The sequence below is a fragment of the Anoplopoma fimbria genome, chromosome 5 (genome assembly GCF_027596085.1).
Source record: "Anoplopoma fimbria isolate UVic2021 breed Golden Eagle Sablefish chromosome 5, Afim_UVic_2022, whole genome shotgun sequence".
NCBI classification, from domain to species: domain Eukaryota; kingdom Metazoa; phylum Chordata; class Actinopteri; order Perciformes; family Anoplopomatidae; genus Anoplopoma; species Anoplopoma fimbria.
In genome coordinates this window covers 13,952,551-13,980,046 of record NC_072453.1, presented here as the reverse complement: position 1 = coordinate 13,980,046, position 27,496 = coordinate 13,952,551, and the positions used below count along the sequence as shown (strand labels likewise).

General features: G+C 43.9%; 1 protein-coding gene across 2 annotated transcripts in view; it reads right to left on the bottom strand.

Annotated features, from left to right (window-relative positions):
- adkb (adenosine kinase b) overlaps nt 1-27,496 on the bottom strand; it is a 100,933-nt gene that overhangs the window by 35,827 nt on the left and 37,610 nt on the right. For both annotated transcript variants that reach the window (XM_054598894.1, XM_054598895.1), the window contains exons 5-6: nt 22,495-22,667; nt 20,212-20,320 (exon numbers count right to left, since the gene is read on the bottom strand). In XM_054598894.1, coding sequence (XP_054454869.1) covers nt 20,212-20,320; nt 22,495-22,667 — 282 coding nt within the window. The remainder of the gene's footprint in view (nt 1-20,211; nt 20,321-22,494; nt 22,668-27,496) is intronic.

The window sequence follows — 27,496 nt, the reverse complement described above, 5'->3', positions numbered from 1 at the left end:
GCTCCTGTAGCTTCTTACACATTCTCAGAACAGGATGGGGAATGGAAAAGGGGAGTTTGTGGGGGTCGATGGAAAAACGGGATAAAAGTCTGCAATGTGAAAACAGATGTCGGTCTTCAGAGTTGTCTCTTCTGAACTGCCTTGAAAGGACGTATTAATATATGGGTCAGATGTATAAAGCAGAGGTTCAGTGTTGGAGTGTCGACACCGCATAGGAGTTTCTAGTTTCAGTGACTCGGAGGTTTGTGCGCACACAGAAACCAAATCTCTGCAGACACTCCTGTTGCTGTGAAAGTGAACATTTCCAAATGTGCCACTATGTTGATGTAAATGAATTAGTGCACTTAACTTAAACACTAAAACGAGGAACCGAGGAGACAATCTTTCACTGTTCAGAGACGCGACCGGTGAAAGCTAGCGCACCAGGTTGGAAAATTGCAGGTAATTGCTGAAGCCGTTGAATCCAGTTCGGTTTTGGTTGAAAGACTAAAATAACAAAGCTCTGATTGCTGAAGAGACAAGGGCAGGGAGCTCAGAGGCCCTGTTGCTAAGAGTTAATTTGATACATATTTCTCCCCCTTAAAAATGTCTGAGGTACTGGCAAGAGACGGCAAGAAAAAGAAAAAAAAAAAAAAAAGAGTGAGAGGGAGGGTGAGACCCCCGCTCTCCCTGCAAATACTATCCATCTGCCATATTACATTTAACCAGCATGAGAAGCTAAGGGAGCGCCCTTGCACAATATTGTGTGAAGGCTGTCAAACTCAATGCAGGAGCTCGGTGCCCACTGCTCAGAGCCGAGGACACGGGGCCGCTTCAATTCAGTCTAATAATAACCACTGACTATGTGTGCGCTCAGCACCAGCAAACCATGAGAACCCATGGCAGAAAAGGAACTTTTAATTATTCATGCCTGATTTAAAAAAAACACCTAATTGAAACAGTTATATGATGGCCCCTGGGAGAAAACACCAACAGATATCTATCCACCTGAATCGAACACCATTCTGAGTTGACACTGATGCGTGGCCATGCCAACATACTGGTTAACTGGTTTTAACAGTGGAGGTCAGCAAAAAAAAAAAAAAAAAAAACTACGGTGCCGGGCAATGATATGAGAAGACATGCTGCATGGAAAAGCTGAAAATAGAAAACTTTTGGCATTTCACCTTGACAAATGACAGATTTTCGGTCAACTGCATTACTTGTTTAAGAACGACCGTCTATTAACATATTTCCTACCTGCTAAAAAGTTATAAATTCACACTGAGGTCACAGTAAGGTTTTTACTGTCTTAGGTCTTCAGTGACACAACATGGTACTACTGATACTCGATGCCGGTCTCGCCAAAGCACTAAAAATCAAGCTCAGAGAAATCAATTGCAAGGAGGCAAGAAGTGTGAACTTACATACCCTAAGCTCAATTTCCTTGAAAGTGGAGGTCCTAAATCAAATCAAGCCAGGCCAATGCACCGTGGAATTATGCTAAAAAAAAAAAAAAACGACAGCTATATAAAATGACAACTGGTAAGAAATACGGCCAAGGCTAAGGAAACTTAAGAGCTTGTTTATTCACACCACATGTTTTTATCTTCCTGGTGTGGTGGTGGTGCTACAAGTCAGCTCTGATTGACTTTTTTTTTATTCAGGCCAGGAGGGAGAAATATTGAGTGCACACAGATGATGTAAACATATAGGAGGAAGAGCAGAAACAGTGCACTCTACAGAAAGTTTACCCTTCTCTTTAGCGCATGAATATGTTCTATAAAAGACTCTCTTGTTGCTGTGGTATTTGGCGTTTGTCAAGAGAAGGGGTCCGTTTCTGGCAAAATTTTAAATTGCCTTGGAAAGTCACTGCTGAGTGAAGAGTGCCTTCCCTACCTGTGCACAGCTAATCACAGCTGATGGAAATACCTCAGCAGGACTTCAAAAATCTTACTTATCAAAAGAAAAAAAAACAGCAAAGACTTGAAGACACAGAAGGAACTTTCAACCTTCTGAAGTGAATGCATGATAATACCATTAAAAGTTGGCCACCGAGTTATTGCGAAAGCTATTGCTCAGACATTTTCCTCCCTAAAAGCATGCTTAGCATTATCAGTGCAGTGTACCAAGGGCATTTCCCACTTGAGAATAGAAACTCAGGCTGAGATAAATAATCACAGCCAGAAAAAAATGAGTCTTTCTTAAGTATCAAACAAAACCCTAAAAAAAAAATCATAAATTCAGATGCTGCTGGTAGGCGTCAGGGTTGTCTGCCAAAAGCACAAGTAACAGGGTGAAGCAATGTGTTACATGTTAAATTAAAATTGTTCCGAGGCATTAGCATGTGACTTGCCTTTGATAATTCTGCAAGACAATTAGCAACAACGTGGTTACTATTGCCTCTCTGTTGGACAAAATGACTTATACACATCACTTGTTTTATGAAGATTTGTTATTTTATCTGCAGTCTTATTTTACTCTTGGACTAATCTAATAAAAAAGGTTCAGTAGACAGTCTAACAAAATTTTGACTGACTATAAGTTTCAGTTTATGACTCCTCTCTCTGCTGTAATCTTATGGAACTGTGATAGTGACTTGAATATATTCCCTCACCAAATGAATATCAGGAGGGAACACAGTTCTGGATGGTTCCTCTTGAAATACAGCTGTTTCCCTCCGGACCTCTTCCTCCTTCTGTAACTAATGGTCTCTCAGGATTAAAACCACTACAAACACTTCAGAGATGTTAACCTTCTTCCAGGACCTCATTCAAAAGTTGCATTTAAAAGGGAAAAAAAGACTTTCACACCTGTTATGTATAATCCCAAATCTGATACCTGTGTAACTCTCAGATATAGATTAAGTACATGCTATGAAAGCATTTTTTTCAGTTGGTAACCACCATTGAGCCAGTGCATTTCATAATGCTACAATGATTGTTTTACAGCGTTGTGATTGCAGCGCAATACACAATGTTTTTATATGGTAACAATCAGTGACACTTGATGACTTAAAACCAATTGACCAAATAATAATCTTTCCACCTCATTCAAACATAAAAACTTTCCTGCGATTTTTCAACTTTGATATTTTCAAGCTTTCTGCGTCTAAATAAAGTGCTTTTAATGTACAAGTAGAAAATGCTCATAAAAACAGGTGGATGATAACACCATATCGGTTCCTCTTTCACTTATTCACTATTCTCTGCATAATAAACACTTACTACTTTAGAGTAGGCAGTAAAATTAAGATTTCAGACACTTGCACCTTCACTGACAAGCGTAGTATTATGTATTAGTAATTTACAAATTGCAAAGCATTGCATTGTGTCATTTTAAGTGTTGATGCTGTAGTCACTACTTTTTTTGTTCCATTTTATGCCTCTGTAAACAGCAACCATTTTAAAGTAAAGTAATTTGAAGTAAATATAGTACTCTAAAGAGAAGAGAGTCTTATTGAAAAACTAACAACAAAAGAGCCCTCACCTTTTGAGCATCAAAGGAAACTTAAGCATCTATCTGACTTTTTCTTAATGAAACCAGACCCAAATCAATATCTAATTCAACTCCATGCAAATATCTCAGCCCTAAATCAAGAGCTTAAATTTATCATAACTGGATTTGTGATCACAATCTTACCAATAAAGCAAAATGCGCTCCTCTCTGCATGCAATATGAACCTCTTCAGCCAGGACCATAGAGACGACCAGTCAGTCTCCCGCCTGATTCATTATGACGAGAGCCTCTCAGACTAACAGGAGAGTCATCCCCAGCTTCTAAAGCCACATCCGTTTTTCTAAAATTTCAAAGTGCTTGAGATTTCTAAGTGGGGCAGCATAAATAAAAAAAAAAAAAAAAAAAAAAAAAACACTGACTGTGGAGTGCTATATAGGAAATGTGTGAATCATCCCTAAATAATACACTGTACTAATAGTACAGTGCAATAAGTGCAAGGGATTGGTAACTGGAGAATTCACCTCTTCAAAGACAGAGAAACATTAACAAAAATTTGGGAATCCAACGTTGTCAGTCTGGTTGAAGAGTATCCATTAGTTAATATACACCCACACTTCTTAGAGCTTAGCCGCTACATGAAAAATGACCACTTAAGGGAAAAATAAACGTATAAAGCTGGTCTGTGGAGCAGGAGGTGGAAGGTTGCCTTCTAATTGCTGGAGGGGAGAGAAACCATGTTAGAGTAAACAAAGTCTGATCGATGGTGGGGATTATATCAGAAAGAGCCTTTGGCCTTTGGCCAAGACGAGCAAACACACTGGTCTCTGTCTCTGCCACAGATGGAAAAAATAGCCAAGGCAAAAAGCTGGTGAGTTAAAAGCATTATATTTCACAGAGGGGGGGGGGGGCAGATAGAGCTTACTACAATGCCAGATATGACATGTAGCCAACTATATCACGTCTTGGCTGTTTGTATCACACAGAAATGCCTGTAGATAAGAGGGCAGTGTTGTGAGTTTGATGGAAGGCTGTTCCGGCTGGGGGCTTAGCTTTAGGTCAGGCTATACTCCCACGGCGCCGGGGTGCTGTGTGTGTGAAACCCCTCCATCACCACGCGCACAAGTTCAACGTGCTGTTAGCTGGTCACGGCCGGGAAGAAATTTATTCTGTATACTCCCTGGATTCAATGTGGCAATTGCAATTCACATAAGCCACTTAAGGAAATCTGCAGAGGGAGAGAAAAAGGTATAAAACTGAGAGGGGCTTACAAGTTATTGGAGCCTTTTAAACATGTAGGCTCCTCATCAGGCCGGGGTTTTCCTTTTTTCCCCCATGTCGTGTAAATGAGTTCACTCCATTGCCTTTAAAACCCTTGTAAAGGTATTAAATCTGAAAATAACATAATTCATTACGTCTGTCTGAAACATGTTTAACGTGAAGATGTAATACGAGCAAAAGTGCTTTGGTCTCCCTTCTAAGGATTTACAAAAAAAGAAGCAAGTAGGTATGAGCAAAATGTAACTATTCTGTCATTCTGCACAAAAGGAATACTAATGACTTTTGAATCCATTTACTTCAATTTGTGATTTATATTAATGGCCCGTGTATTGCTTTCTCCACATCCAACAGGGCTGTGTTCTGCTAAATTTCACCGTAATATTCATGTCGATAAGCAGGTGACGACTTGGAGAAAGGACTGATTATATTTGCTAATCCCCAAAAGAAATTAGGCGAGATTGATGAAAGCGTGCATATACTCCACACAAAGCCTTGGGAGTCTCTAAAAGCTGTTACCATGGTGGTATCCCATTAGAATAACAAACATTTCCCCTGGATGTTTAACATCGCTTCCCAGTGAGCACAGCCCTCCCTAAACCTCCCCCCTCTCCCTCTCAAGCACCTGCCTTCACATTTTCCACTTCTAAAATTCCACCAGCCGCTTGGAAAAAAAAGAAAAAAAAAGAAGAGGGGTGAAATACGAAATGTAGTTACGAGAAAACTTGAGTGCCAAAAAAAGGACTTTTCTTCAAACCCGTAATAACTTTCCATGGGAATAGGGAGAAACTTAAAAAGAATAACACTTCCCCTTGATTTTCTACTCCTACCACTTTTTTAAGCAGGCAGTGAATTTCCTGGAGTGATAAGGGCTTAGCCAATGTAATCCTCAGAGGACCCTTCTCTGGCATGCCAGGAATCAAGAAACCTTTCCCTCTCGAAAAAAAGAAAAATAAAAGTAGAAAAAAAGACAGAGAGAGAGAGAGAGAGAGAGAGAGAGAGAGAGAGAGAGAGAGAGGGAGGCAACAGTAGGTTGGGGAACAAGGAGGAGAGGCAACCAGCATGCCATCTCCCACACATGCTGGCGAATGCAAATTAGCATGTGTGGTAGAGAGCAGCCGGACTCGCCTCAGCTGGAGATAAACAGAGGAATATTGATATGACAATGCAAGGGGCTTCCCTGACTCAGACAGCAGGGGCCACCGAGGATGCTCTAATTGGCCTCACGCACGGAGGGGGGTGGGAGGGCACCCATAAATGTTTCACACAGATTGATTCATTATCAGTTTGCTCGACAGGCTGGGTGGGCCTCGTAAAAAGTGGTACCGTCTTGAACTGGTGGCGTGTAAGTCACTGTCACCGCGGCAGGACGGAATATATCATCCCGACCTTTCGCTTCTGATATTGAAATGAGAGCCGGTAACATGACTTGCCACACTGCAGGACTACTTCTCTTGCATTTCAAAAAACGCAGGAGTGGAAGGATAGCGCAATGATAGGTGACAGAGCAAGGGAAAACATCAATAATTTACGAATGTCTGTTCTGTCAGGATATGCCAGGCTATGATGTGCATATCCTTTTTTTTTTTTTTTTATTACACCTCATGTCAGAGCTGGCTGGCAAGTTTGAGGTATAAATATTCTCTTGATTAAGGAGCAACTGCATGTTTAAAATGAAAAGTATTCTTTCAGCATTGCCTTGTAAAATAGATCATAAAAAAAGTTTGGCTAATAAATCCATTTACTGACTCTAGTAACATCTGGTTTACATTAACGACCAATTAATGGCTTCTGTATCATTACAAAAGCTTACACTTACTATCTACTGTAACACTTTGCTACAAGAAGCCATAAAACTTTACAGCCAAACTCTCTTCCGTCTCCTAATGTGGTTAAACTGACATTTTATTTTTTTTCTCTGTGACAAATGTGCACAAATGATTCAATAGACCACAAAAACTAATCTGTCCGTTGAAAAAGAACTGCAGGCTTCACAGACACGCAGAGCTGCCGAAGATCACTGGCAGCCATTTAAGAGCCGTGAGAAAGGCAGTTGAGCATCTCGGCTTCTCGCTGGGTGGCTGGTTACATGTGGTTGACACATTTGCATCTTCAAAGATGCACACAGACAAACTCAATATGTGTGAGAATGTCTGGGCGGCATGTGGAAAACCCCAGTCCTTCCTCTGAAGAGGTTTCCCTCCCCCCCTCTCAGAGACTATACCGCGTTTTGAGATCCTTTATCTGTCAAGCAGTTGCTTCAACAGCGAGTTGTAAACAAGCTGCTTGGACTGGATGCACAGAAAGCAGTCGCTGTACACCGGGCAGCGATGTCTGCTCTGCACCAAACCGGAAAAAAAGACGCCGCAGGAAACTATAAATCAGGAGCCATTACACAGCAACAAATATGACACGAACAGTGCTGCGCATTATTTGAGCTCCAAGACTCATTCACTCAGTGTCTCTTCCAATGAGCATGAACAATGCAAGCAGAGTGCGCATTGTGCTGCAGAGCAGGAGACTGTTCCTCTGAATTGGGGGTAAATTACAAAAGAGGCCTGTGCAAATTAGACGTGATGGCTTCATAATACGTCTGAAGTGTCAGCTTCTCCAGAAACCTATCCCCGGGCTACACTCACGGATCAGCGCTTTGAAGTTACAATTATCCCTGCCAAAGCGCTGCAATCACAACGCTGTAAAACAATCATTGTAGCATTATGAAATGCACTGGCTCAATGGTGGTTACCAACTGAAAAAAATGCTTTCATAGCATGTACTTAATCTATATCTGAGAGTTACACGGGTATCAGATTTGGGATTATACATAACAGGTGTGAAAGTCTTTTTTCCCTTTTAAATGCAACTTTTGAATGAGGTCCTGGAAGAAGGTTAACATCTCTGAAGTGTTTGTAGTGGTTTTAATCCTGAGAGACCATTAGTTACAGAAGGAGGAAGAGGTCCGGAGGGAAACAGCTGTATTTCAAGAGGAACCATCCAGAACTGTGTTCCCTCCTGATATTCATTTGGTGAGGGAATATATTCAAGTCACTATCACAGTTCCATAAGATTACAGCAGAGAGAGGAGTCATAAACTGAAAAACAAATATCCCACACAAGATCTGGCAGGATGTGTGCAAATGCTGAGCAATTTTTATATTCCAATATGACCTCTTACTCATGCATAATTTTGCTTGCAAAGAAATAAATTACCTTTGCGATTTGGGACACCTCAAAAAAGGTGCAACTGGGTGCTGTTTGTCGATAATACTTTGAGCGATTGTGAGCTCGGCGGACTAAAAGATGGCTAAACCCGGGCGGGTCAAACGCCTCAGTTGAACCGGAAAAAGTGACCACAAGGGCTGAACAGAGGGAGGCTGCGAATAAAAAAAATTGAGCCCAAGAGAGAAACAGGAAGAAAGAAAAAAACGCTTCCTGTAAACACAGGCTTAGAATTATTTACTCACAAGGCTAAACATTAAAGCGTCTTCTCATCCTTAATTAAGTCTTGTGTATATTTCCCACTGACGGGTGAGTTATATACATAGAACGTCTAGTTGAGATGCATCAATATATCGCCTGCTACATAATTAACACACACACACACATGCACTGACATGACATGGATATGATATGACAAGGGTATCAGAGGCGAAGAGTTAGAAAAAGAGCGAGTGGATGCATTTTTCATGAACCGCAGAGCTCCCCAGCCAAAGTTCTAGACATGATGTTTCAGTTTCAGAGACGAGAAAAATGGGCACAGGGGGCAAGAGAGGCAAATATGTGGCTGTCTGAAAAACAAACCTGGGAAATCACATGCAAGTGAACTCAAACTGATCTGTCCACATCTTTGATCACGCATCCAGAGGTCTACTTTGATCAGACTTTGTGTCTCCCTTTTGGCCATCTGTTCAGGATCCTGTTAAAAATAAAAAAACTGCATATGTAATACAACATTCTCTTATTTATTTTTAAGTCCACTGATGTCTCAACATCTGATGGGCTGTGGCGTCACTGCAGCTGCTGATACTTAATAAAAGTGAAGGCTGGATTTCTTTAAGGGAAGCGTTTTCCATTTCTCTCACAATTTCTCCTAAGATTGGTGAAGCTATAAATAGCCTCAAAATAAAAAAGAAAAAAACCCCACGCAGGTGTAGAGAAGAATTCATTTTGCAGTGTATTTGGACAGGGCTGCTCTGCTCTGCTCTGCCACTGGGAGAGGAGGCCTTACAGGGGCCATTCCTCCTCATTCGGAGCCATTACCACCCCACTGTCACTGTCAGTCTGTCCCCTCACCCATCACAGAGCCCATAGCAGCCTCACAGCCCGTCTCAAACCTCCCAACTAAATCACATTCCACGCACAAACGGCCGGGGCCGTGCGGCATCTACTGTATCTAATCTAATCTGTCCATCTCCTGTGTCCCTGCACATGCACATCAACGCGCAGCATGCAAGTCTCTGGGAAGGCAGGCCAGCAGCTCGGCACCTCAATCATGTGCATTTCCGCCGTGTGCGGTGAAACAAGAGTCGGTAATGCAAATCAGAAATCAGGATTTGCCTCCGTAATTGGGGCTTTATCAGCTCATTAAGAAACAGGGAGGCATCGCCGAAATGAGCGTGCAATATTCCCATTAAAACCGCTAAAAGAGAGTGCACTTAGAACGTATCAACACAAGTCCTTGGGAGAGAGAGGGAAGCAGCTGTGATTGATAAGGTTACTATATTGTCAGCTAAAGAAAAACACCTCGGGGAAGCGGCAATTTAGCAGAAAGAACAGAGCGAATGTTCTCAGGTGGCCCTGATGGCCACTTGTCTGCCCCTCAGTGTTATAACGCCCGATACGAAATGGCACATCAACAGATTTATTATTACAGTTGTTTAACCTCTTTATAACCAAATCATGTTAGGGGGTTCAAGGAGACTCTCTTCCGCTGAATTGCAATCGCTTGAGCTTGATTTAAATTCTCACTGTGACGGGATCCGGCTACCCCATGCAGCCATGTTTCCTGTTTACACATCCAGCCATGTTCAGAGTCAAGTGCACGTGATATAGAAAGAAAAATAATACGAATCAGGCTCCTTTTTGCACTTCAAGTCCGGTATAAAAACACAATAGAAATCTGCTTTTAACAGCTATTATATTGTGTCGAAGTGAAATTATAGGGCACACAGTTGTTATTCAACCTTCCTCTGGGCCCCTCAAATAGTTCAGCCTTTGTGGTACAAACTGTACGATGCCACTCATAGATCTGACTGGCAGGACAGAAATGTACTACTATTAAAGTCAGTGGGCAAAGCCACATTAACCCCATAGTCTGTGCGTGACTGACAGGCAGGGTGACATACTGGCATATTGTGTTTCATGTACAGTAATTGCTGCAGCTCAAAGTGCTCAGAGGTGAGATTGGAGCGTACAATATGACAATGAGCGAAGCATGTCATTGGGCCTACAGGGAGATGACTGTCATTAGCTACAGGACGCTGATGATTGAGTAACACTTTCTTACTGCCGCAGAGGAAAAACAACCGAACGCCTTCAGCAAAATCAATACAGTTTGAGCCGTCGGAATGCAAATAGCGACTATTCTGGCTGCCTGACACGGGATGATGCCCCATTACTTATTCTGGCTCCACTGAATGTCATCATTAGCCTTTACAGTGTCAAATCCGCTCAATAAAGGGCATTATTTCCAAAAGGATAAGCGCTGCATTAATCCTTTTATGCTGCTTTCAGCAGGATAGAGTCCCCCATAGCTAATATTAATGTGCTAGGTGTCAAGAGCGAGATGGCTAATCCTGATAACTCAGGATGTACAGTCAACTTTGCAGATGGCTATCTGCCCTGGACTCGCACTCTTAATAGGCGGAGGAACAGGATGTGCTTTTAAAGCCGCACTTCCCGAACGTCGTCTTCAAAGAAAACGATAATTTTCAACGGGGCTTTCTGAACTGGGAAGATAAGCCAGAGAACGGGGGAGGACAAAATAAAAATGATGCTCGCCTCAGAGAGGAAAAATAGCTTCCTGATATAGTCCTAGCTCTCTCTTTAAAGCTGACACCTAGAACATACAGTTTATCAATTATACATGAAGCCAGAATCCATCTTCTGTTGGCAGCTTGTTTGGATCCGGCCCGAGCCCTCTCACTGGTGAAATGTGTCTGGGAGCCCCCATCCCTCCTGTCGCCTTTTTTTCCACTCACAGCCTGTCCTTAAATCAATCCCTTTTTAGGCCTGAATTTATTTTTCCTGTAACAAATCTGTCTTGGCAAATGATGTCACATAAGCGGGGAGAATGACAGCCTGATGTCTATGCGGGGAACATCAACCTTGCTCCAGCAGCCTCCTCCCAAGGTGAGTAATCATGCTGAGGAGCGGTGCAGTGTGTGGATGCCAGCCAGCGTCCAAACAAACCCGGAGTCTGTTGCTCAAGATAAACAAACCAATTAGGGGAAAGGCATGTTATTCCTCAGTCGGTGGGATATTTGCGAGATGGAAAATAATCAATGCATTCTTATTTCCACGGGGCGAAGCCGAAAAAGTCCTGAGCAGAATAAAATCCAGGCGGAGAGTGAGAGTAAAATTATTCATTAGAAAAAATAAATAATGGGACTAAACTAGCTACTAGTCATGTAATTAATCCATGCTGGCTCAGTGGAGAGAGCAGAGCACAGAGGGGAAGATTCATCATAGCTTTTTTGCCCCTCGCTCCCAGGGATACATGCCCTTCTTGTGTGGATGAGTCAGCTTACATCTTCTGACAATTGTGAGCCGAGGGCTTTGTCAAAAGGAACCACAGTTATTGTTTTGATTGGTTCCCCCTTGTTATGTTGCGAGCACAAAATACTTTCAAATGTGATTGCGCCACAGCGTCGGAAAATAAGGCACGCACATGAAGAACATCAAAAAGGAAAGATGTCTGCTTTTTATTTACCCAAGGACAATCATTTGGCACTTTTGGCGCTCTCCACTCCACACTGGAACAAGCAACCCTATCAGTCATTGCAGGGAGCGGCCAGCTGAGGCATTAGACGACTGGGCTCACGGTACATGACATTCAAGCTGGCCAATGAGGACGGACATGCTAATCAAAGTGGCTCTGGCGTCTCCATCACAGTGCGACTGGAGGACCTTACCCGGTCGGTGTGCATGTGCAGCTGCTCTGGCTGCATTTCCACTCTGCTCCCCCTCCCCTCAGGGGCCACTGGCACAAGAGTTTAGATGCTGGGGAAAATATTTTTTTTCAAATGGCGGAGGGCTAACAACGCCACACATGAAAAAGAAATCACAGCCAGCTTGTTAGCATGGGGGGGGGGAGAGAAAGAGAGAGAGAGACAGATAGAGGAATGGGAGAGGAAAAAGAGAACTGGGTTAAGAGATTTAATGTGCCGCTGAAAATCTGACACTTGCCAGAGGTCCAAATGTTCCACCAGAGCAACGGCAGCCCTGCCGGCTAAGTCTCTATAAAGCCTCCAAAGCTGCTTACAATATACACTTGAGAAACAATAGATAAGGTCAGAGTAGTAGCCTGTGTCTGAGTGGGACCATGTATGAAAAATAAACACTGTCCCACCCCTGCATGTGCTGACCCCAGACATGCTCACTGAAACACATGCAGCTTGCTGCTGTAGGCAAACCATCTGTCAATCAATCAGCATTTGTCAAGCAAGTATCCCTGGCACATTTCCTGGTTCTATTTCTGTTGTAATAATTGAAAACTGAGTATTTTATAATTGTTGGTCGGACACAACCAGTATTTTAAATCACCATGGGCTCTGGGAAGTAGTGATGGGCATTTTTCGCTGTAGACCTATTAAAGAACTATTAATACCAAAAATAATCATTAGTTGCAGCATTTGTTTATTGATACATTTTAGAGAAAAATATGTCAAAAGTCTCTCTAAAGAAATAATCATTGATATTTTGGTTTATACATGTATTTGAAGATCGATACCACTGTCATATCTGTCCGTCGAGTACAAAGCTGTGGCCAGGAGATGGTTAGCTTAGCTTAGCATAAAGGCTGGGACCAGTAGGAAACAGCTAGCATGCCTGACCAGCACGTCTAAAGGCCCCTAATAAACACATAATATATAGTTTGTTTATGTCTTATGAGTACACAGTGTTCAAACAACAAGTTGTGGTTGTATGGAGGCTCTTTTTTGAGGAAGTGCACGTGACTTCTTGGGACTCTTCTCATCATTAAATGGTTGCCAGGCAACCAGCAGAGAATCAAAGAAGTTATTGCTCAAAGCGAAAAAATATTTCCGCATACAACACCATATATAAAAAAAACCTACTTCACACTTCGGTTTTTATTTATAACGGAAGAAACTTGTGTATGGGTATTTATACGTGGGTTATTAATAGTATGAAAATGTAGCTGTAATATGAAGAATATCTTACAATTTAAATGAATGATTTATCATATCATTACAAAACATATTATCCTCAGAAGGTATTAGTCTTAGAGGGAGAGTAAAAAAAAACATTTACTGGCAGTTGACATGGATCAAGGCCAAAAAGAGGCAGAAGGAAGCGATACACGGGCTTATTACAGCCCATAAACAAATCACAGCGACATAAAAGGGAAAACTGAAACCTTGCAGAGGGCAACAATTCTCAAAACAACAGTGTCCAGCATCTGCTACACAGCGATGCACATCTGTGGCGATTCTTTGAAGGCCACTTCGAAAAAAAAAACTGTCATGTTGACCCGAGTGCTGCTGGATTTTGGTTTTGTAGTGAGAATATTCCAGCAACATTTATTCAGTGGAGGCTTTATGCTCCAGCGTGACAATATAACAGCGTCTGACACTTAACTCTACTCACTATCTTTGCCCAGGAGACACACTATCCTAAAGCGTTTCATCATGTGAATCTTAATCAGATACTTAGCCAGTAGAGCAGGTTTTTACTCTCCCTGGTGAGAGTATCAACACATGGCCATCAGGCACAATTCACGGCCGCAAAGTGGCTATTTATTTTCTGCTCAGCATTACTTGACAAATAATTACTCAGTCTATTCAATTAAGCGGTGGAACTCGCACAAATGGTCACAACATCCAAGTATGGGACTGAAACAGTGTTCTACGTTTCACAACTTGGTCTCATGAATAAAAAGGCGCACACACACACACACACACACACACACACACACACACACACACACACACACACACACACACACACACACACACACACACACACACACACACACACACACACACACACACACACACACACACACACACACACACTGCTTTGATGCAGAGGGAGTAAAGGGACAAGGTGAAGGAAAGTAGAAATATCATTAAGTCTGAACTATTTCATCCCTTTTGCAGCAAGGCAGAGGAAAACAGACGTGCTGCCTGTGGAGCAGATGCACACAGTAATCCGGGGTGAAAGGACATGGTGTTTTCCCCGCTGAAGAAGAAAAACTGTTTTTACAAGGTAACGTAGGTGTACAAGGAGAGAGTCACTGCATGCTGGTAGAGTAATATGGACTAAAGCCTGTAAGCTTGCAAGAGTCCAAACAAAGTGCAATAGACGCCATTCAGTGTGATGTATGCAGTTAAATAAAAAAAGTGGGTACAGAGTATTTCAATTCTATGCTTCCTAATTCTACTCCACTGTGTTTCTAAGGGAAATATTCTATATATACTCCACTATATTTATCGAACCTCTCTTTCTAGTTATTTTGTAGAATTTACATGAAGCATAAGATCATTTGATAAAATATGATGTCTTTTTGCAGAGTACTAACAGTTTTTCATGAAGTCAAATGCAAAATGGGAAGGATGCTCCTAACAAAACAATGTAGAGACAAAAATAATCCCTCTCAATCATCACTTATGATCAGAATTGTGAGGCCGGGTCTCTATCTGCCGTTTCTGATCCTACCTGATTTTCTTATATTGCTGTGTTTGGTACTTTTCCTGGGTGTTATCCTCTAAAAATAAGTAGCAATTAGGTGCACGATTGAAAGAACCCATTCAAGAGGAAGCTATAAAAATGGCGGACAAGAAACTGACAAAAACGCAAATAGCAAGTCAAAAACCAAGGGGACAAAGCTTGTTCTGAAACTACAGTGATTCCACTGCTGAAAATCACCTTAACCCCAGAAGCAGTCAGGCTGTGTGAGTTTGTAGTGTTGAGGAGCCGGGGAAAAGGAGCCAACATCTGTATTTCTGTTTACAAACTGAAACAGACAAATCCTACTCATTCTGCCTTTAAAGTTGGCTAAATCTCAACTATTTGTGACAAAAACCATCAGTAATAATAATCCAGTAATAAAATGCCTTTATAATTATAATAATAATAATAATAACAATCTGCATAATGAGTACTTTTGTATTTGTTTCGGAAAATTTAGAATTAATGAACTGGAAAAAAATGCACCAATTTTTCCCTCAATGCCTTATTCACTTCTCACTATATTATGGACACTCAATCGTTTTATTTAAAGTGTGAAATACATTTATGGCATTATCATCATCATGTCGCAACTTAACTGACTCATTACTGAGGTGTCGAGTCATACATCCTTTCATTTTAAAATCAATATAATTTGATGCATTACATAAATCTCACACTTTTCAGACACTAATAAAATGGCAGACAATAGTTAACTTTGCAGTAAAAACAAAGTGATGCAGCACAGGACTGTCACGGTTTTCTATGAACACATTCAAAATAATCACATATACACATAGTGTCCTTAAGTCAAAATATAATTCAAGAGTTTTAATTCTGAATGCTTAGAGTGCAGTATTGCGACATTGACTTGAGCAAAACATCTCCCTCCCCCATTGACAAAAATATATAAAACCAAATCAGGAGTGAGGATAATTGTAAACAACCTAAATAAATCCCACAGACGAGCGAAAGCCACAGGACGTCTCCACAGCCAGCATCATTTGGCCTCTCCACCCTAATTTACCATGCTCCACCCACTCAGGCCTGCAGGGCTGAGGAGCTGGCTGATCCTCCAGCAGGGCCGGGCCAGCCCCAGTGCGTCCCACTGGCACGGGACGCCCCGCCAAGAGCCAATCACCAAGCCCGCACTCCTGACAGCTCATTACCACTCAATTAGGCAGGTGCACCTCCACGCACAGCCTTCTGACAAATACAGCCCTCCCAGATGCATGTTTAACATTCAAGAGAATTATATAGTGACAGCAAACACTAAACGCCTCACCCTTATCACTTGATTGCCTCAAGATTTAAATCCTATAATTGGCCCAGGCCAGCGGGAGAAGAAGAAATAAATAAAAAAAAGCCAATAAATATGATGCAGTCGGCTTGTAATTGAACAATTATGAATTCATATTCATAAGATGCTTGCTGGCAATTACAAAATGCCATTTGATTAGACACAATTTGAAATGACATTGTTCCGTGCTAAAGACATGGTGGTGTCAGCCTAATAAAGAGAGTACACATCATAGCGGTTGCTCGCCCACCAACATGACCTCCAGAGATGGGAGACATGCTGACACAGTGGCTTGGCCGCTGACGGACGGGACTTGGCACCCATCGCTCTTTGTCCCCCTAAACCTACTGCTCACACTCAACTCGCACAGAAAAATAACACCACCACCAAAGGGTTGACTTTCAAATTTTGAACACCAGCGGGCACAGATTGTGCACATAACAAAACACAAGCAAGGCGAAAAAAAAAAAAAAAAAAAAAAATGTTGATCCCTTGAGAACAGATTCTAATCAAGATGAAATGATTTACAAATCTATTTAATAAGGCTTGCCAGAAGTCAAACTTGGCATGTAAATGCGGTGGGGATTAAATTTCATCGGCAACCAAGACTGTAACTGATCGCCTGCAGACAAAGGGGGAGCCTGCCAGTTTTTTTCTCCCCCTTCCACTTCTCTTCCCTCCCCTCCCTCCCTCTTTCCCTCCACTGCCTGCATTTTGCCTCGTGATCCCTCCCTGGCTATGTGGAAGGACAGGGGCAGTGCAGAGTGGTGCAGTACAGAGTGGAGAGGAAAGGGAGAAAAGACAGAGAAGGAGAGGGGAGAAAGGAGGGAGGAGATGGAGACAGAGGAAGGGATGGAATATTGGAGATAAAGAGCATTGGTGAGAGGGAGAGGAGGGAGAGAGTGGTATAGAAAAAGGATAGAGGAAGTGAGTGAAAGGGAGCTCAAGGTCAGCGTGAGGACAGTGTGGTCCTCTGAGTTGGACAGAGACACAGCCGCAGTCACCTCTGTGCTAATCAGCCCTTCGGCTGGCTGATGAGTTGTCAGTTAGTTGTGTGTGTGTGTGTGTGTGTGTGTGTGTGTGTGTGTGTGTGTGTGTGTGTGTGTGTGTGTGTGTGTGTGTGTGTGTGTGTGTGTGTGTGTGTGTGTGTGTGTGGAAAAACCTCTCCCTTTCGCTTTTTTGGCTGCAAATTGCTGGGGCTGGTGGGGCGGAGTAACAATGTGTGTGTGTGTGTGTGTGTGTGTGTGTGTGTATGTGTGTGCCACTCTGGAGTGTAAGCAGGCTGACGTGCTGCTTGTGGTGCCAGTATTGCGCTTTTTTCCCCCTGCTTCTGCCCTCCCCTTCGCCTCTTTTTCTTGCATATTATGCTACGGTGACTGAAGCTGAACTCAGCTTTCCCCTGCAGCGAGGGCAAGAATACAACTGCCAATTAATGCTATATGAAGTGTGCCAGTGTTAACAGCATGAAGCATTCAACTCCAAGTTGCAGCTCCATTTGAATTTTTTTTTTTATAAAAAGAGGTGGGCTAGCTGTTTTCCTCGGGCGTGGCTAACCTCTCGCAGGCTAACGGGGATGGCGCCATTAGCTAAGGGCGTAGACGAACAGCGTCCGCAGCTGTGATCAGGTTTGTGACCTAACAGCACTGCAGCTTGTGTCTCATTGGGTGAGTTTTGTGTATCAAGCCAGTTGGCGGAGGCGAGTGTCTCCTCCGTCTATCCTTGGGGTTATTTCTGACCATCTGTGCCCAGTCATTAACAGGCCTTTTCACAGTCAATTGTCTTGTCTGTCTCCCCTTGTCTTCATTTCTGTTACTTGCTCCGTGCACAACCATGAGATGGACCAAGTGCTTCTTTTCTTTTTTTTTTCCCCCTGAATGCAAATGGCATAAGTTAGGAGAGGCCATTTTATTAGCCGGGGCTAAGGAGAGCTGTGGCGCCATAGGTTAATTCAAAGTGGCATCATGGAGGATGCATCAAGCAGTGGAGATCAAATTACAGGGCAAAGCGCTCAGTGGTAAGAAAAACAAGCCAGTGGTATGCTGCAGAATGTGTGCGTGCATGCTGTGTGTGTTTAGCAGCAAGTGTATGTGTGTGTCTGAGAGACTGGGAGGGGGGGGGGGGGGCAAAGGAGACAGCAAAAGGAGAAGAGGAGGAGGAGGAGGAGGAGGAGGGGGTGTCCATAGAGGGCCAAGGGGGATGGACGGAAAGAGGGAGTGAAGGGAAGCAGGGGGGAGAGGCTAACTGGGCCAGCACGCACACATCACCCCCACCAATTACAGTCACTCATCATCTCCCCCTTCACACAATGCATCACCCTCCATTTCTGATGTTCACAATCGTCGGGGGATAAAATAACTGTAAACATCATTGCAGCAGCAATGGCATTCGCACAAAAAAGAAAGAGAGAGATATCCTCAGTCTGAAATGCGTTTAGCCATTCCTTCTTCCTCCTCACGCCTTTGTTATTGGTCTTTGTGCAACGATTTGCCTAAGGACCCAGATTTCCTAGCAACAGCCTGCCACCAAACATTTGGCAGGAGTTCAACATTCTCTCTCTCCCTTTCTCTCTCTCTCTCTTTGTGAGAAATGGCAGTGCTGCCTCCCTGCTCTGCGTCTGCCACCAGCCCTGCTGCTGCTGCTGCCACCGCTGCTGCTGCCGGATGAGCCAGACTGGCTGCAAGAGCCCTCTAATAATTCTGTTTTCATCCAATCACACCACATAGAAGCAGGCACCTTGAGAGCCTCTGCCAGGAATCATCAATCACCTCTTTAACACACATGCTCCAGCAAACACGGACGCACCTGCAAGCAGAATCGCATGCTAACATACACACGTGTGCGCTATTCGGTAATTACATTTATTTACAGATTAGAGTTTACAAGACTGCTTTTTAACCGCCCAGCGGTCGTTTAATGAAAATCAACAAAGCACATTAATACACAGCAGAGGTTGGTACAGTGAGAGAGAGAGAGAGAGAGAGGGAGCGGGCGAGAGAAAATGTACAATCTGGCTGTAAATTGGGTAAATACATCTGAGTGCTCTCGACAAGGTTAATGGAGAGAGGAGGCCTTAGTGAACACCGGTCTAGACACGCCACACAGTATTAAGTGGGAATAGCTGTGGCAGTGTATCTGGCTAAGTACTTTAGAAGTGCGAATGGGACCCTAATAAAGCGAATGATCCCCCTGTTTTGACAAAGAGGCCCGGGAGGGACGCTGAAAAAAAAATAAAACGACGTTTGAGATTCCAAGCACTGACAAACACCCATTTGTGGCCCTTCTATCCCTCCTCGAATCCCACGGAAGCTTTTCCCCTGCGCGCAAGACTGTCGGATGTGGGCAAAACCCAACTGCCAATTTGCAGAGGATGTGCCGTGTTTGCTAATGCGAAGCAGAGGCTAAAAAAAAAATGAGACCACACAAACTCTGGAGGATGGACTGACTGATCTGCTTTCTGGCACAAGTATTGATGTGTTTTTTTTAGGGGCGGGAGGAGGAGGAGGAGGGGGGGTTCTGCGACTGGGCGGCTAATTATGAAACCTCCATCATTATTGGACTCCAGTACACTCGTGTTTAGAGGGCTTGTGGGCAACAGTGGGACCATTGTGAATTTTCACTTGGGACAATATGCCAAGGAGTATGTTGATGGCTGGGCTATAATGCTGATTTATGCCGATAATGAACTGCTTAGAGACGTGGAATGCGGTGCAATTTCAGGGCTATCATCTTGACTGGAGATCAGAGAAAATGTTGATCTGCCAGAATTAAATGTAATCCCAAACAGTGAAACGTGAGCATGGCAGGCCATCCTACCCCCAGAAGCTGTAAGTGAAGACATTACCTCAGTGGTGCAGCTTGAGTGTGTGTGAATGTCTAAGGGCACATCTGTCCTCCTCAATCTGCGTATGTGTGTGTTTTGATTGTGTAGGAGGGCGTAAAGCCGAATGAACTTGAATAATCAATTTTCACACTTTCACAGCACCTGTTGGCTTGTCTTCACGTAAAAAAAAGAAAAAAAAAGAAATGAATGAATGCATTACATGTAGAACAATTTCACAGTGTGCTGCAGCTTCATGCACAAAGACGAAGGGGGTGAACATGGAGAATGGAGCTGCATTGTCTCAATAGGTAACATAGCTCATTTCACTCGACAAAGGATGAATGGCTATACTGACAATGCAGAAGGCGCGCTCAGGCATTTCCTGAATAAAGCCTCTTAACATTTTGTCCTCCTCTGGCAATGGAGTCGGGGAACAGTTATTTTGAATGTAGAGGGTCTCACTTACCGCAATATAATAAACCTTGGCTTTCTTCACCAGCTCCCAGTTGCTGTCCAAGTCCAGGTGTTTTTCCTTTTTGTAGCAGTTTGCCGCTGCCAGGTTAGCAACAAGGGACCTGCAGAGACAGACCCCATAAATCTTCCACCTCGCTTATCATCCATCTTAATTTTGTCTCAAAAACATCCCTAAAAAACACTCTGGCCCCGGACTTTCCTTTTGTTCTTTCAAAATATAAAAAGGATGATAATGGTTTCTTAAAATGTCTGAACCAGGTTGAAATAAAAGGCATTTGGATGTCTTACTTTCATCTCACAGATAAAAAAAAAAAAAAAAGGGATTTTCAAGGCCAACAATGAGACACAAATTATTCATATCCTCAAATCACCTGAAAAAAGTGGTCCATTGTTAGCGAAGGTGAGAAACAACAGAAATGCATTACTAAATGAACACTTGAGTTGAGTAGTGAGTGGTGGGAGCTGGAAGTGAGGCATGTGGCATTATCTCAATATAGCTCATTAGTCAGTCCTTGTGTGCTGTCGCTTTATGAGCGGCCATCAAAATGAGTGCAACCATCATCGCTACTTAGAGGGAAGCTGTTAGGCGATCATACGATAGGTGGGTGCTGCTACAGGAAAAGGTCCGCTGTCACACGGCGAGGAAAAAGCTGCTAACGGTGGAGCTACAGTGTGCTAAGTTGATCAGAAGACGGCTACGATATGACAGCAGGATTAGGACTGCACTTGACCCGAGCGGCAGTAATGGACTCAAAGGTTAGAACAAGCATGACAGACCAAATGGGTGTCATTACTAAGAAAGTCCAACAGACACGAGCAAGGCTCAGCGCTGTCAAGGAGCTAGCTAGATCTGATGATACCGCATCTTTAAAAAGGTAATACCGAAACACTAAAATAAAACGCTGATCGGTCCCTCCAGGAATTTGCAATTTTGCTGATTCTGTGAGATCTTTTATTTAAGAAAACTGGTTAAACTTTACCAATAACCAGTTTTCTACATAAACATAATGCAATTCAGAACCACTTTTAAAAGTGAAATAAAAATCAAGCACCAATCTCTGTAAGGAGACTTCAGTGTAACTATGGTGACAAAACCTTTGTTCCCCTACAACTTGTACTCTCAGGCGTTGTATTCTCCAACAAAATTTCCACTTGACAATATAATTAAAAATACCAAAACTAATTTCTAGTTTTACACATGGAACTTACCACTTGATTTGATATTGTAGGAAGCACTAAGGTTACCTTACAGACTCATGTTAGGGTAAAACAAGTTTTACTCAGTGAACCTTTGATTATAAATGTAAGAACTGAATAAAGTGCAATTAATCATAGATACATGAACCACTTCACAGATCTGAACTCATATTGTCAGATTGAGCAGGGGAGGTGGATTTATTTTCTTTGAAGACTTGCACTAATCAAAGCCTAGGGGCCGTGACATACTGGTTCCCAATCCTTCAAAGCCATCAACCTTCCAACCTGGCCCTGTCGGAGACCTTTCCTCTAGCCTCTTGAGCTGCCTGTTAAACACCTGTAAGAAATATTACAGCGCTCGTCTCCCCGAGCACGGCACCTGACCTTTTCAGGTGTCAGAGCCACATCAAACAAGCCCACTAAGACCATTCAGCGGGGCCGGCTCCCGGGGCGGTCGAGGTCCAGCCGCTGACTGACTGACAACTCCAGTAGCAGCGGATGAAGGGCTGCAAAGGAGCGGAGTGTTTAGAGAAGGCGGTTATTGATCCACACCTGGTCTATCATGAACTGGAGCTCTCACTGTTAGTGATATGTGCGTGTGTGTATGTGTGTATGTGTGTGTGTGTGTGTGTGTGTGTGTGTGTGTGTGTGTGTGTGTGTGTGTGTGTGTGTGTGTGTGTGTGTGTGCGCAGGGTTTGACCTCTGCCGTCTCAGACGTGCTGATGATGATGCTAGCGCGAGAGTCGCCAGAGATGCTAATGCCCCCTTTTTACAGCCGAGGAAGGCTGACAGGTGAGAGCTGGGATAGCCCAGCCATCTCTAACACATTGCTACTGTCAGCCTATAGATGGATGACAACCCACTGGGGCGGCAGAGACTGAGTGGGGGCCTGGAAAAACACACTCAAGCTGTTCTTTTTCCTTTTGATGTGAGAGCTGAGCTATGATTCCCTGTTATGACTTCCAGCCCAGAGGAGTGAACTGCCTGCCTCAGGACGTAAAAATGAATCAGACAGACTATTTCAAATCTTTGCTAAAGGGTCATTTCTTGGTCAGGGGCTGACTGAAAGGTGGCTAACCTATTGTCCCCGGTGATACAGGCTGCACAGGTACCGGTCGGCTCCTCGTTTTGTTCGTAGTAATGTGCGTCGACGTGGGCCTCCGCGGCTTTCTTCTTCAGGATCTCCCCGAAGTTGTCGGTGCCGATGCACCCGAAGAAAGTAGCCACCTTTTGGGGATTCTGGATCATCCACTAGGAAAGAGAAAATAAAGAAAAAACAGCAGTTACAGTGAGCTCAGTTTACAAAATATAAGTCTGTTTGAAGGGTCAAGTTCAGCTAAGGCAGATGGCATACAAACTGTAGCTTCACAGCAAACATACTGCTTGTGATATATGAGGGCTGCGAGCTGTCGTAAACAACCCAAGACCAATTCCACTCCACATAGACGCACTATTCTCATCCAAGCACTCCCTCTTCCATGTGTGCTAAAAACAGTCTCATCTCCTTATTTACACAAACCCCATAATTCAAGCCTCCATCCTACTTATGCAAACACAGACTGTTAGTGTGTGTGTGTGTGTGTGTGTGTGTGAGAGAGAGTGTGTGTGTGTGTACCTGCTACCACAGGACACTCCCTGAACTGCTTGTCGGCCATTTTTTTGGTCTTGACAGTCCTGATGTACTCAGTGACATTTACCTGATGAGAGGGGGGGTTGGGGGGTTGCTGCTCAAATTCTACAGCGCTCAGGTTTAACCTCCAAAGATTTATTGACGTACAGTACGTGCTGCTGTTTGCTCATTTTATTGCAGCCTCTGTTTTGTTGCTGACGGGGGCCCCTTGTGAATGAGATGTTGCTGCTTTTGGGGATGACCTGTATACGTGTGAAATTAATCATTTCACACGACCAAATAGCATCTCGGTTGGGGGAAGAAAAATGCATTTTCATCACCCATCCAGAGATGCTCTCCCCTGTTATGGCGCTTTCTCCCCTCTCGTTTCTAACTACTTCAAATGGAAAAAAAAAACATAATCAAATGGAGAAACAAAACATATAAATAATCAAACATAGCTGTCCTTGTGGCTTTTACCAGATAACAAAATCAGGCTGCATTATCCATTAATCCCTTTGATTTTTAAAAAGGGAAAAAATTCACCCTCATTTCCCTTGGCCTTAGACGATACCTTCAAATTGCGTGTTTAGCAAAGTATTCAATTTTGAGTGATACCAAACACAGAAGAGTTTACCAGTAGCTGCAATCAGCAAATGTTTGATGTTGTTCACAGATAATTGGCAAACTTTAAAGTGATAACATAAATTGTAGATAAGAAATGGACATAGTCATCATGATGTCACCCATTGGTTTGTGCCATTGTGAATCTTTGAGTTTATGTGATTTTGCTGTCGCCATCTTTTTCGCCATTTTGACTTTTTGCAACTGGCTTTATGGTCAATTATAGACCATCATTTACTAAATGACCATCATGCTGAATTGACGAATACTTGAAACTAGTCCTTGAGACCATAAACTCATGTTTACAATGTTTAATCAGGTAATCAATCAAGTGAGAAACCGGAGGAGTCGCCCCCTGCTGGCCTGTAGAGAGAATGCAAGTTTCCGCATTGGCTTCACTGGCAGAATTTGGGGTTGCCGCCTGAGGGATAATCAAAATAATACTTTTCTTTTCATCACTAGTGCCAACTAAATAAATAGTAATAATGCCACATATGAACGCTGAATTTTGACCCATGAGTCTAGGCTCGGTCATTTAGCCCCCCCACAACCTCCTTCCTCCCCACCTGGCTGTGATACACAAACAAGTACAAACACGCACACGCAAATCCTCAGTGAAAGCCGACAGAAGCGAGCTCTTCTTCCCTAACCTCTTGCTGCAGGCACCTCACACTTATCAAGGTCACTGGCTCGGGTACACGTCAAGTCCTATCTGATTTTCTCTTCGCCGTGATGAGCTCCGAATCCAAGGTTAGGAGCTGCGGGCTGTAAATAATGACAGCGCGGCCCCTCCATTTGCAAGCCCTCTCAGGTGGGAACAGAGAGGGCCACTCAGGGGCCCCCGTTCCTCTGATGACAGCATGGTGAATCACAGTGGAACGATCGACCCCGCAACCGCAACCATACTACACCCCCCATCCTCCTCCACCTCCATCTGAACCCTCCTACCTCCTCTCCCTCTCTCTCTTCCTGACCGTCGGCTGTACTCTCACTGCCAGCTCAGCTTGTCATTTTACAGGGTCATTAACAGACACACATACACACTAACATGTGCATGGGTACACAGTGCACCCACGCAGGGAAAAGGCTGACATAAACACACGTACACATATACACATACATACAGAGTGTGCCACAGCATCAAAACTCCCTCCCTTCCATAAAAAAAAACACCCCCTGCTTTTGCCAGAAGCTGCTCTCCTACTCCAATAAACACAAAGCAGCAATAGATAAGAAGAAAATGTCTTCATTATGAACATGTACAAAAATGTATCTCGCTCCCCCCCCCACATCCTCTGCGGTGCACAGGAGCGGGGAGTTATATCATTTCATTTCCATCCCTGGCACCCTGCAGACAATCCCTCTCCATTCCCAGATTACGTGAGATAATACCTCCATTATGACAAAAGCACTATTCGCGGGGTCGCCGAGAGGTCAACCAACCCTGCGCTGGGTATTCATGCTTAGTCACATCCCAATTATACCGCAGTGGCAGAGGCAGAAATTGGCAAATGTACATCAAGGCGCTTCATTACTGAGGGCCGCTCCAGTGAAATTAAGCAGCAGATGAGACAGAGTGAGATTTGCCCCCAGGCGGCATGTTAGAGAGAGAGGGGGGGGAGGATGGGAAGTGAGAGGGAAGCTGAAGTAACAGATTCTTCGGAAGGTGCTGGGAGCTTGTATCTTGCACAGCAGCTCATGTATATTTACTTAACTAGGGAGAACGGCGGTCCCCAGAGATTAATAAATTCCCATGATACACCACAGCGACATATCTCTAGGTGCGTTTAGATACGAAACCTAATACAAACAAGTGAGAAAAATATCCCTGAAAAGCATGCAAAGGCGTCTTCGCTACAGGCAAAGTGATAAGTATATATTATGTTAAGTGGGGGAATAAGTCTGGTGTCTCTTTCTGTTTGGCTTCCATTTACACCAAATAATCTCACCCTCCCACCCATGCAACCACCCGCCCGCCCAACACTCACCCCGGGGGCCCCCAGATAGCTATTAATTATGACATCTCATGGTTGCAAGGAGCCCCACTTGGGGAGTTGACCTAGGCCTGCTCCTCAACATCCAGCAGCTGCCACTCTTCACTACGGAGGCAGCCGCTTCGCGTGGCAGCTTCCAGGAGGGCAATTACACAGCCCAGATGAGATGAGGCGGCTGAATGTTTGGGACTTGAGCGCTCAGACCGCCATTAGCACTATAAGCTATTACATTGCCTCCTCTTCTTTTTTTTGCTCCCCTGCCTTCTTCCGTCTCCCCCGCTCACTCGCTGCTGTATATTGATGAAGTGGTAATGGGACCTCTAGTTAGATATTCCTCCTGTAAAAACATTGTCTTGTTTCTAGTCTCCCCCAGGGGTCAATGTATTCTCCCGGAGTTGCTGGGAATCATTTTTTGCTCTATTAATGATGCAATTCCAATGCAATTCAGATCTACTGAAGGCGCCGCACAGTGGGCTTTTGTGGAGAGTTGATAGATGACACTGTGTGTTATCCCGCAGTTCCACAACAAAGCGGCGCCTTCTGCACATCACCGGGAAGCTGGTTGGCTGTCGCTCCACTTTCCACCCCTCTCGACTGCTCAGTTCATCCTTAAAACAAGGACAGTAGTCTGCACTCTCCAACTTCACCTCACCAGTGGGGTCCTCTTGAGAAGAACATGTCCGTGCCTAATAATGGTCACATTAATTATAGGCTTATCAAGCCAGTAAAAATTCAATAGGGCTATTTATAGAGGCCTAGAATCAGCTGAGGGCGAGGCGTGCAGAACGCCGGGATGGCCTGTAACAGCCTCCTCTCGCTGCACAGCCCGTCTTTTAGAGCCAGAGGTGGAGGCTCATATCTGTGTTTTTTTTTTTATTACTGTGCAGTTAAAACAACTAGCAAACATCTGTCCATCAGGACCTGTCATAGCGAGCGCTTTTATATAAAGCACGGCGAAGCGGAGGGCCCTGACTACGAGCGCTGACATTGATGAGGTCTGGCAGCTTCCATTAAATCACTCTTTCCTGTAAAGTGCAGGGCATCAAAGCAACCGGCCGAGGATTTTTCACTCAATCAGGTAACACACAAGCCGACCCCCTCCTTCCACTCCCCCACGATACTCCCCTGTCCTCTCAGGGGCTGGAGCCTTCTGGTCAATAACTCCAATCAGTTCAATTTCATGCACAGTTAGCCATGTTGGGGTGCTAGGGCACTGCTCGCGTCAGGGTTGCATATGTTGTTGTCGCTGTTGTTGTTTTAGCTTAATTTTTTTCCCTCTTCCCTGGGAAGGTTGATAAGTGGGGTGGAGACTGTGTAAAAGTGGAGACTAGCCAGGGCTACCATGCTTGTTTTAACCCTCCCTCGCCACAGTGGGCTCCCTGCCAAGCCATTAAAAGTCTCTGTGCTCTGCTTCAGTGACACAGCTAAAAGAATAGGGAGCATGAGAGGGAGAGCTGTAAATGATCAACACGATAATGAGCTGATTATCAGTCAAAGGCATGGATAAGCTCTCTCTCCAGTAATTTCCTTTCAGATCAGTCAACCACATTGTCCTCTCTGCGATCAACACTCAAAAAGGGGAGGCAGGAGGCATAGCATGTAGCCTGATTGGGAAACCGGCCCCAATATCAGCTTCAAACATCCAGATCCTCCGTCGTCTTCTGATCAGCGCCTGGCTCGTCCTTTGCTGACACATCAGCATGGTGGCGAGGCGCGTGAATCACTACTCAAGTACCCTTTTTGTCAGGGTTGTTTCACAGTTTTCATGCAGCTTTGGGCACTGGCTGCTCGACAATATAAAAGATGACTGATGCTCCAATGATGTATAAATGTACTGTGTAATCTCCAAGTAT